Genomic DNA, 12,152 nt, shown 5'->3' with positions numbered 1-12,152 from the left:
TTCCGGTAGACTCTTTAGGAGTGCTCATCCTTAAGGAAATGTAGTAGGAGGCTGCTGATAATGACTTTGGTGACAGCAGAACTATCAAGTCCATCCAAAATAGTCTCTGTCAGATGAGCTAAAATGCACAGGGGTCACTAAACTGCAGTTACTAGAGGGGTGCCTGTGCAGTGCAAGAAAAGGGCTTGTGCTGTCTGTTTAGTTTTGGCAGACTTCTTGCAGTTATAATTGTATCTGCCATCTCCAACTGCAAAACAGAATGTACTGACAGCTAGAAAATACCTTAAAATGTTGATTAAATTCCACAGTGGAATATATTACATGTTTTTTGTGTGTCTTTTGGACCCCTGTGATTGACATCTTCTGTATTTGATTCATGAAAAGCCATTTTGAAGAACAGAAGCAGTTGACTTTTAGAAACTGTCATTATTTGGAAATGAGATCCAAATCTACATCTATTGAAGCTAAGTGGGGAAGTGGAAACACACCGATGAAAATACCTTGATAGCTGGTCCACAGCTGGTTATTATAAAGTATTGGCTTTAATGTGAGAGGAAATAGGGTTTGGAAAAAAAATAATGCTCCTGCCATATGTGAGTGTCATCACAGTCTTTTGATTGAACCAAGATGGGCACAAGGTGATTGAGGCTGATGGGAACTGTCCATTCAGGGTGTGCTGCCTCCCCTGCCCTAACAGCTGGCTCATACTGGGAAGGAAGAAGCAGCAACATTACTAAAACCAGTGTGATGTCAGCAAGGTTGGTAAGAATTCAGCCTACCAACAAAATGGATGCATTCAATTTTATTATATTGTAAATTACAGACAGTTCTCATTTAGCACTTAAGTGTCTAATGCTGATAAAGGAGGTGCTTTTTAAAAGTTTCTGAAGGCGTATGTGGGCTGCTGAAAGGGTTTGGGCTTGGCTTTTTGTCTCTTTGGGTTTTTTAAATACCAGTTCAGGAGCTGTCTGGCAGGACTTTCCGTAGTGATTGTCTGCAGCTTTGGACACCTGTGGGTGAGCAGGGGGTGTCAGCAGCTGAAGGGGGAAGCTGCAGAGCTATTTTTGCTCCAGGGTTCTCGTATCGATATTGCCCATGGTGTCAGTGGATGGGAGATTAAGAACTCTGATTCTTGTGTTACAGAACGAAACCTAAACCCTAAAGCAGCCTGCCTTAAGAGAAGGGAAGAAGAAAAAGTTTCTGCCGTATCGGCAGAGCCGCCAACAGCACACCCAGGAAGCCACCCTGGCCTGAGTGAAACTACCAACCCTATGGGTCATATGTGAACACCAGCCAGGTACGTGGGGACAGCTCTGCTGCTTTGTGCTGGCCGTACTGGGGACACCTGCAGATGGGGGTTCAGTTCCTGAGCTGCCAGCAGCACCGAACTCATCTGTGCTTTCACGTCTCTCAGCAGAAGCAGAAGGCTGCAGATTTGTTTGGGTTTATAATAAAACCCCAAGAAATTGTCGTCAGTCTCTATTTTCTTGCCTTGTTGCCAATGGCTACATCTCTTGGCTCAGGTGGCCTTCTTGGCATGACATCAGAGGAACAGTGAACAGCTTGCTAGATAAGCCAAGCTTATTAGAGATGAATTATACATCTTTAAATGGTCTGAATATCACATTAGTTGATTTAAAAATCCTCATATTGTTTCCCAGTGCTGATACAGTCTCAGGGACTCCTCATCCCAGAGAGATTTGCTCTCTGGCTTAAGGCCAGTCATTCTAACTCCTCTCATTTGCCCAGCAGAGACTGGGAACTGTCTTAAGTCACAATCTATATTGGTAAAGATAGTTAAAATTTGAAAGTAGTGTTTGCAGCTTTGCAGGGTAGCCCAGTAGTATGTAACATCTCATTGAAACACACTCATGGGGAGGCCCCACAGGAATATAAGTCTTTTGGGTTTATTCTTGTTGTTGGTTGGTTTTCTAAATAGTTGGGAAACCTTGATTTTAAAAGGGAAAAAAAAGAGTATTCCAGTAGACCTGTTGCCACTTTCAAAAAGAATAAAAAACTGGGTTCAGTGGCCTTGTTTTAATCCAGAACTTTACTGAATTTTATGGTTTGGGAGGTTTCTGGTTGTTGTGTATATTCTAATTCTTAATGCTTTGAATTTCTCTAATTTGTTTTATTTCATACAAGAGTAATTGGCTACTTTAGAATTGTCAGATATTTTTTAATTTACAGCCAACTTAGTCTGTTCTTTCCATATAAATATAAAGATCCACTTTTAAAAGTTTGGTGTCTTTGCTTTTTTAATAGCAGTAACTTTCTGGGTTGACTGAAGTGCACCATTGACAGAAAGGGCTGTACAGGAACGTGGCAATTTACCTTCAGGAGGGAGTGAGCTTGGCACTGCTTGATTTGGAGAGCAAAGTCAGACACAAACTGAAGGTCTGAGATGTGCAGATCATTCTTTCTCCCTTATCCAGAGAGGCCAGCAGAAGGTTCTTTAGAGTAATCTCTTCAATATATCACGTTCAAGACGGATATCTCTGGAACAGGGGATTTCAGGGGCTCTCAATGTGACCTGCTTTTGCACCTAAATGACTGAAAATGCCACCCAATCCAGTTCAAATTAGGTCTCTAGTGTTGATACTAAGCTTTTTAATTATTCTTTTCCTAATAACCTCTTTCTTCTCCTAAACTTCTTTCTAGAATTCCAGAATTATTGGTAGGATACACAGAAGGTGACCTTTCTTCACAAGGACACAGACAACTAACATTATATGAAGACACAAACCTGACAGGAGAAAACACTTGAAGCAAGAAACCCAAATGCAATCTTATGATCAAAGCTACTGGTCAACACCTGCATCAGGAGTGAAGATACAAGATCTTCAGACAGAATTTCAGCCCATGAGATACTCTGAACATATCATTCTGTTGCAAGCAGTGTGTCGCTTCTGCACAATCAGAGACTGTTGTGATCTCTCCACTCATTGTGGAAGTTGCCTTGTGCCTAAACTGAATTGACAAATGCATTGTAACTACAAATTTTATTTATTGTTATGGAACTGTAAAGGTCTACATATAAAGGGAAAAGTTAACATGTTAAAAGCTGATAAAATTTCAGCTGAATGCCAGCATTTACTAAAGCTGTTCACATTCAGAGAACAAAGCAGTGACAACCGTCGACCCGTAGCATTCCCAGCATACCTATTAGTGTCTTAAAAAAGGAAGGGAAAAGTCTTTTGTTGTCCTTTCCTCTCCTTTTGCCATATGACTAGTGTTTTCCATGCAATAGGAAACTATTCCTTGGTATAGCTTTTTTTATGTTATTTTTGATCTCTGGTAATCTGAACAGTTATGGTCACAGTTCCCCTTCCATACTGAGCTCTGTGCCTCAAGCCACTCAGAGGCTTCATGAAGGCTGCAGGCTGGAGCAATACTGTGACCATAACATTTCTTGGATTTAAAAAGTGATTTTTATTTTCCCTCAGACTTTCCTCAAACGTTTTTTTTTTCTAATTATAAACAAAACCTTTTTAGGCTTCTAGGCTTCATAGTAAAGCTTGTAACGTGAAGTGTAAATTGGGTGGGGAGAATCTACTTTGTTAGAGTTGCTTTGTTTTCCGAGCAGTAAGTACTACATATAGTACATGTAAAGTGTTAGCTGTATGTAAGCACAAAATGCATTAAAATACAAAGGAGATTTTTTTCAGGCTGTAACTTTGGTGAATAGTAAAATCCTGAATTCACCGTGGCAGGTAGTGTGATGATATAACCACCAGCCAGGTGGGCTTATTACGTAATGGAATCTCAAGAGCAATGGTCACCGGTTTTTCCTTCCTGTACACGTTAACTATCATGTCATGTTGTATGGCTTGTCAGTGGAGAAAAATAGTGTGAATCAAATGCAAATACCCCCATCCCAAGCCATATTAGCATTAAACCTTTAAATGTTTCTCCACCAGAATAGTGTCCATAAGTATTCCTTTGTCACAGATGTGTTGAAATGGTTAAAATCCCTTTGAACTTCCATGGAAACTGTCTTCCACTGCAATGACCATGGGAGGAAATTTCCTAAGCCAAGGTTGTCTGAGCTATTGTTTATATAGTGCATCTTTCATCACTGGCAATTGGTTCACACACAAAACAGGAACAAAACTATAATTTTTATGAAGTCGTTTAATTTGAAAGAACAAAAGATGGATTGATAAAATAAACTAATGAATTTAAGCTCATGTTCTGGATGGTTCCTAACAAAACAGTTTGTGGAATTAGTGGACTCATTTCTATTACTTTAATTTGCATATATCATCAGATAACACCTGATTATATCTGTGGCCTTGTTCTTCATTTCAGTGTTTATCAGCTAAACGGAATTTGTTGCTTATGACGTGTGAAAGTGATCACGTGCCACTGCCTGGCCTTTTTCCTTCTAAGCTTGTTGTCTTTTTGGCTATATTAGACTTTGCAGTATGCCCAGAAGCTTTCCTTCATAAAATAGAAAGAAAAAAACATTTGGCTTATTTTTCACTGTAGCTAGTCTTTTATACAATAATCTTGTAAGAAAATTTCTTGAATTCTAAATATTACTCTTTCTAGATTTTTGAAATCAAAAAAAGTTTTCAGTAAAAAGTTTCTTACTTTATTTTACTATATTAGGTAGTAAAAATGTAGGGTTATTTACCATAACCTGTTCATTAATATCAGAAATTTACAATAGCATTGTAAGACCATAGTAGGGTTCTAGCATACCGTGTAGTACCTATGGAGTATTGTAAGAGCTAATTGTCCGAGATGAATTGCTTCTCATCTTGTTCTCCAGTTTCCATTGTTGGTTTATTGCAGATTTGTACCCTGTGTCAAATTTCAAGGTATTGCTGATAAACCTTTCCAACCAGCAGCAAGAAGTTCAAAAAATTTCTGTCAATGTAACAGAAAACACTATGTATATAACATTTATGTAGCAATAAATGTGCCATCTTTTTTTAACATGGTAAATCAGTGAGTTTTTTAAATTTCTCTCTCCTCATAGGCAATGTGTTCCTTGAAAAACAGCAGCAGAACTCTGTTTTGCCATTATCAGAACAAAGCCTGACGCATCCTCAAGGAGCAGAGCACGTCACAGGCACAAGAAGCGCTGGTGCCCCTGTGAGGCCAGGCCAGAAGTGCCCAGTGCCTGAGGAGCAGCAGTGCCTGAGCTGTGGGTGCTGCTGCAGAGCAGCGAGGGGATTGCACAGACAGACAGACAGACAGCAAACCAGGAGCAGCCCCTTGTCCAGCTCACTCCTGTCTCTGCCTGTCCTGAAGAGAATTTGCCTGGATCTGAGCCCCTTTGTGCAGGGAAGTTCAGTGCCAAGTTACTTCTGACCTGATGGATGGAGCTGTGAAGGTTTTGTGGCACTGTGGGGAAGGCTCAGGCACATGAAAGGTGCAGCCCCTCTGTCTGTGTGCAGTGCTGATGTGTGGGTGTGGGGGTCAGCACAGCTGCTCTGCTCAGCACCAGTTCTGACCCCAGAGTCTGTCCGAGGTAACCTCATGGACCCAGAGTGCAGGTGAGGCTCGTGTTTGTTACAGACACAGAGACAAAGCTCTGGGATGGTCTGGCCAAACAGGAGAGCTCGGGCCCAGCCATGCCAGGTGTCTTTTAGCATGGCTTTAGCAGCAGCAGTGGCACAGATGCCCCGTGCCTTCCCCAGCACATATTCCCAATTTGAACTTTACTCCAGTAACAATTCTAAATCCAGCCTTTATCTTTTACCACACGCTGTCCTGTTTGCAAATACTTTCTGATCACAAGTCCTTCATCTTTTTTTTTTTTCCCATTTGATTTTCATGTGTGTGTGTGTCTGGAAGAGATGCATGTTGGGATACCTTTGTTAAATACAGTTCTTCTATAATTAGCATTTGGAATATTTTAGGAAAGCTCTCCTGTAAATCTAAAGCATTGAAAGGTCTTAAAATGGACTTTACCTTTTTTTCCTCCAGCTACTGAGTAGTTGCTGCTAAAAAGATTCTGGATTCTTCATTAATTAAAATTTCCCCAAGAATTAAACATTTTCCCCCAACATCTGGAAATCGTGGCAGACCAAAAGTAAAACAGAACCATGTGTAGAAGACAAGCAAGGCAGTGGGTGGTAAACTTTGCTGTTTGTTTGGAACACCAATACCTTCTGCAGACTAATACCCCTCGTCTGTGGCTACTAGAATGTCCTGTGAGAAGAAGGAACTTTAGAGCACTTTAAAGCCTGGCAGCGTATCAAGAGTGGGGCTCCAGCAGGGAAGAAGAGCAGGCTGGCACCTTCCTGCCTGTGCACACAGGCTGGGGCTCCCTGCTCCCATGCCCTGCTCCCAGGGATCCCCCAGCCTGGGCTGCAGGGAGGAGTCCCTGGGGCACGGCAGGCCCAGCTCTGCCTTCCTGCTGTTCCTGTGCCCAGGGCAAGGAGGTGAAACTCCCAGGCTGGGGGAGAAGGGTGCTAAGAGGAGACTGCTGCAATCCTTCCTCCTCTGCCCCTCAGCTCTGTGCTGCACAGAGTAGATAGGTCAGGTGCTGTTTGGGGGCTGTTTTGTACTGTTTAACCTTCATTTGTTTTACTGAAGTTCATCCCTCTGCCAACCTGGATGCCTTTGCAAAAGAGGGACAGTTTATTTCTTGGTGAAGATACAAATCCACTGCTCAGCTCTTACCACGAGCACGGCGTGTGCTTGTTCAGTACTTCAGCTGCTCAGCTCAGGTTGTTTGTATCAGTCAGCAACTGTCCAGACCAGGCTCTGAAACTGCAAATTGTCTAGCTGTAAATAGAATCCCTTTCAATTCTCCCCTAATCCTGACTTTTAAAATGTTTTGATGCAATTAATAATATCTGTTAAATAGAACCTGATTAAAAAAACCCCAAAACTTATACAAAATTATACCAGCTGAGATAAAAATCTTGCTCAAAATAGTGACTGTGACTTATCCTGGAGGGCAGAAAGGAAAAAGAAATACTTGTGATGGTCCAATACAACTAAAGAAATTTCATGACCTTGAATGTGTGTGTATCAATTATAAAAATAAATTCTCCAAACTTGAAGTTATAAACTCATCTGTAGAATGAAATATCTGAGGAGCTATGCCTCCACTTTTTACTTCCCAGCACCAATAAACAAGCAGAGATGATCAGAATAACTAGTTTATCACAGAAGTGGAATTAACCACCAGCCCTAGTTGTGTGTTTGCTGGGAAGACAACACATAGCCACTTGTTTTGTGCACAGCCAGATCAGGTGCTCCAGACTGCTCCCAAATTACTTTCTCTGAAATAACTGCTTTCACAATCAGGTGAGTTCTTTAGGACATTTGTGGGCTTAATATTTCCTCATGAGCTGTATTTGCTCAGACTACAACCTGGATGTGCCAGAATGAGAATCCACTTCTCAAGATGCTGAATGGCCACTCTGTGGAAGAAAAATCTCCTGGGTGTAAATATGAAATAACAAGGTAGGGGAAAGTTTTGGATGATTTGAATGTTCAGTTCACACCTGCAAAAGCTAAATAATCAGTATTTCCTCTGCAAGGTGACAAAGAAAGTCTTGCAGATGCACCTCCCATTCTGTTTGTACAATACATAGCAGGAGAGAGCTCCCATCTGAACTCATCTTCTGGTGCCACAAAGACACAAATGCTAATGCATCTGATTATGAATAGAACAGTTAAAGTTCATTAATCCCTAACACTACCTGACTAATTAAGATAAATGCACACAATATTGGTTTTAAAGTCGATGGACTCTGCTTCCAGTTTACCCGTTTAAATGGGTAACATTTAATTAAATGTACATTTAATTTGTTTATGTGTCTAATTAATAGCTGAAAATGTAATTAAACATAAAGCTTTTAAAATGCTTATTCATTTCCTAGCGCACAAGAATAGTAAATGTGAGCATCATAAAATGCAAGTACAACAGAGGGCGAGAATGCTAAAAATTTAAAGAAAAAAAAAGGTAACAGCCTCCAGAATCTGAAGGTAGTAACCCAATATAAATCAGTGCCTGTCATTATCTGTAGCCAGCTGTTCGTCATTATCCTGTTATATAGAAGTAGAACAAATGTGTCAATAAAGCACTCATTAAAAAGTGTTTTGGATATAAATGCAGATTCTGCATTTACAGGAGCATCAGGGAAAAGAGTGTGAATGACACCAAAATTGACACGTCAGGCTTTGCCGTCTGTTTTTCTGCTGTGGCTGTTTTTCCTATCTGGGATAAGCGATGAAAATTAACGGCACACAGGTTCATTCCCATGTTTCTGTGCCCCTCCACTTTGCAGCTGGAAGGCTCTGTAAGCTGAGCTGGTTGTGTGTCCTTCCTCAGGCCTTCCCACCTTCCTTCCCTGGCCCTTCCCTGCCCCACCCCATCCCTATTTCTGTTGCATGAGATACGGGTCTCCAGACTGTGGGTTGTAAGTGTAAAGCTTCTGTTCCTTCCAGGCCCAGTGCCGGGGCTGCCTCTGCCCCCAAGAGAGGAGCTGGAGCTGTCTCCAGTGCAGGCAGGCCCAGAGCTGGGGCTGCTCAGCCTGGAGAAGGCTCTGGGGAGACCCTACCGCACCTTCCAGTGCCTAAAGGGGCCACAGGAGAGCTGCACAGGGATTGCTTCAAGGACATGAGACAAAGGGCAATAGGTTTAAACTGACAGAGGGCAGGTTTGGATTACATATGAGGTAGAAATTCTTCCCTGTGAGGGTGCTGGGCACTGGCACAGGTTGTCCAGAGAAGCTGTGGCTGCCCCATCCCTGGAAGTGCTCAAGGCCAGCCTGGATGGGGCTCTGAGCCACCTGGTCTAGTGGAAGGTGTCCTTGTCCATAGGAGGGGGGTTGGAAGTCAGTCTCTTCCAACCCAACCATTCCACGATTCTATGATTGACAATAATCTGTTCATTGGAAAAAAACCCCAATCTATCCCACATTTGTTTTTAATTTATTTCATATTATTTAGTAATATTTTAAGCTCCATATGGAATAAGGAGGAAATCTGAAGGAATTTCATCTGAGATCTGAACTGCTACATTATAACCATACAACTTTTCTGCACATTTGCTAGAATAATTTTTTCCTCCCTAGCCTATTAAAATTCCCTCTGCCCAAGGGCCTTGATCTCACAAACACATATGCACAGTTCATGCACAGGATAGCCCTTCTCATTTCAGTGGACACACTTCTGTACCTCATAATGGGTTTGTATTATTTCTTCACAGGTCATGAGTCTGATGCTTGCAGATCTTTCTGGGGTAGGAATCTGTGCAGCAAAAGCTTCAATGCTTCTTTTCTGTTAGAGGCCTGAAGACAAAAACATCAATATAACTTCTTTCTCTACTTCCCTGCAAGTGAGGCAAACCCAGTATTTCAGAGCAGAAGGCTGGGTGTGGAACATAAGTACTTTCTATCTGTGCCTTTATAAAGAGATTTGGAGACATCTATTTTGCAACAATTGAGAAGAAACTGGGTGGGTGGTGTAGAAGAGGGGAACTGTGAAGACCAAATGTTTAGCTGTATTCAACCGTAAACAGAGTGATAGTCAGTAAACAGTTCCTCTGAAGAGAGTAATTAATAGGCACATGTGAAGAGATGGAAAAGAAGATGTATCCTTCCTCAGCAGACATCAAAGGGCAGGCTGGACAGTGAGGAATTGCGCATTCCCAAGGAGCCCACACAGCTGTATGTACATTCAGCTAGGAAATGTAAGGCAGTGTCATGAGCTGGGGAAAAGAGGAGTGAGGGGTAAGACAGGCAGTGAAAAAGGAGCCCTGCAGTAACAAAGGAAGGAGCAACACACTCTGTGGGCATGGAGAGGAGAAGCATGGAGGTCTAAGCAGGTCAGCTCTTTCTGCAGAGGGGTCAAGTTGCAGAGAAGTTTTGCAGGATTAGAAAGAGTGATAAGACAGCACCGTAGGTAGCCTCAAAATAAGATAAGGAAAGAGAGGAGGAGCCACTGAAATGAATGGTTCTTCACTGTGATTCTCCTGCCTCTTGCTACATCTGAAAGCAGAACCCTGTGGCAGTTGGCCAGTTTGACAGGGAAGGCGATAAAAATAAATTACATCCTCTGTTTCCAATACAGCCTGAGATGTTTCCAAAAGAATGGGGGAAGGGAACTTATCTGCAGGGAGTAAAGGTACTCACAGGATCCAAACTCATTGTCTGTTCTCTATAAAGGGGTGTCATGACTGACTCCATAGCGAACGTACTTGGCTCCAAAATGGGAGTTTGGAACATCCCACCTCTGGGACCAGCTGCTTTCACGAATGTTTCACTGGAAGACAAATATTAGTTCAAAATGAAGGAAATGCTCTTTTCTGTCTCAAAGAGCACACATGAAGCTGGGAAGAACAAATCAGAGAAACTGAGGCCAAGAAATTTGAAATTCCCAGTGTCCTGGGTGGTCTTTGTTGTTTAATTCTGCTTGTGTCATCAGTGGAGAATGTTTCTCTCCAAAACCTGACTAACACTTGGACAAGATAGATTTTCCCAATGACTTTGATTCACAGTTGAGCAGAATACATGCACGTCAGCAGTGTGGTTTTGGGCTTCTTTTTCAAATCAGGTCTTGTGCCCCAAACAGAGTCTAAGGAAACAGGTTGTCTTCAAATGTCTTGGCACAAGTAGACAGACATTTTTGCTGTAAAAGCAGCTTTAGCAAGGATAAATAGTCTCTCTTGGACGCAGCACTACAGGAGTGGTTTTGCACAAAACAAAACAAGAAAACAATGAGAAGGCTCATTGTTTTCTAGTATCTAGTATCTAAGCTGAAATGTTTGTAGGACCTGTTGTGACAGGACAAGGGGAATGGTTCTAAACTAAAAGAGGGTACATTCAGATGAGATACAAGCAAGAATTTTTTTACAATGAGGGTGGTGAAACACTGGGGCAGGTTGCCCAGAGAGGTGAAAGATGTTCCATCCCTGGAAATCTTCAAGGTCAGGTAGGATGGGGTACTGAGCAACCTTATCTAGATGAAGATGTCTCTGCTCACAGCCAGGAGGGTGGGACTAGATGGCCCTAAAGGTCCTGTCCAATCCCAGCTACTCTATGATCCTAAGAAACCTCCCCTGTCCTCTTGCAGTAGTTTCCTTTTGGGTTGTGCTCTGCGCAAAGGGAGGGCTGCCCTGCCTCCTCTGATGTGTCAGGTGACACTTGGAGGGGAAATGTGTCTTTGTATCTTCCAGGGACAGAACTGTGGGGCACACAAGGCCGGGAATACTTTGCCCTCCATCCTGTGCTTCGGCCCAGGCAATTGCCCTGTTAGTAATCCACCATCACTCTCCCATTAAGAAAGCAGTCCAAATTTTTGTTCAACCACTTGTTGTGGAATAAGCCATCAGCTCCCAATGAACTGGAAATGAAAAGTAGATCTCTCCTTAAAGATCCAGAACAAATATATTATTAATCTTACCTGGAGATTTGTCCCATACCACTAGTGATTTTCCCAGAGAAAGATGCTGCATGTGGCTAATGGCATTTTTTGAGAGTTAGACATTCCAAAGATGTCTACTCAAGGGAAGAAATTTCATGTTCCAGCAACTTAGAAACATTGGCTGCAGTTACTGCTAAGAATGGAATTGCAATTAGTCTTCTACAATCTTTATAGGCATGCCTGAAAAACAGAGATGTCAATATTGCAAATCTAGAGGTCAGTGAGGCAGTGTCCTTTGCTGATAGACAACAGACCATTCCTCAAAACTCCCACTTGCTGGGCTGGTGGAGATAACATTTAGTGTGAGACAGAGCAGCTTTAGTTTTAGGGCAGGGGTGCTGCCTCTGTGGTTCTTTGGAATCCTCTTTGCTGGAAAACAACGTTGTATTATCCTCCAGAGATCAGCCAGGGCTGGTCTCCCATCTGTTCATGGATCTGCACCTGTTTTTCATTTCACCAACAGTGGCCACATGGCCTAAGATTGTGGGGGAATACAGAGAAGAAAATTAATGTGTGGCTCAGGCACTGGGGTTGTATTCAGAAGTTCTGAGTTTAAATCCTGACTGTGTAGCACAATCTTGGAAAGTATTTTCATTTTTGTCTACCTTACCCTGATCTGTAATGGACACAAAGGAGTGAATGTTATTTTGGAGCCTTCTCCTTAAGTTTTTTTAACAAGAAATTGGAGAAAAATTTCTTTTTCTTCTTTGCTTCTTTCTCACCCATCACAGAAGGCTTTACAGAAGTAAATCTCT

At 42.2% G+C, this 12,152-nt stretch overlaps 1 protein-coding gene across 10 annotated transcripts in view; it reads left to right on the top strand.

Annotated features, from left to right (window-relative positions):
* The window catches only part of TCF12 (transcription factor 12), a 162,332-nt gene extending 157,388 nt beyond the window's left edge, over positions 1–4,944 (top strand). For all 10 annotated transcript variants that reach the window (XM_036389663.2, XM_036389660.2, XM_036389661.2 and 7 more), the window contains 2 exons: positions 1,144–1,297; positions 2,662–4,944. In XM_036389663.2, the coding sequence (XP_036245556.1) occupies positions 1,144–1,286 (143 nt within the window). In that variant the 3' untranslated portion in view covers positions 1,287–1,297; positions 2,662–4,944. The remainder of the gene's footprint in view (positions 1–1,143; positions 1,298–2,661) is intronic.
* The last annotated feature ends 7,208 nt before the right edge of the window (positions 4,945–12,152 follow it).

Source organism: Molothrus ater, chromosome 13, assembly GCF_012460135.2.
Source record: "Molothrus ater isolate BHLD 08-10-18 breed brown headed cowbird chromosome 13, BPBGC_Mater_1.1, whole genome shotgun sequence".
NCBI classification, from domain to species: Eukaryota; Metazoa; Chordata; class Aves; order Passeriformes; family Icteridae; genus Molothrus; species Molothrus ater.
Note: the sequence above shows the minus strand (reverse complement) of the source record. Positions and strands in the feature narration are given on the sequence as shown.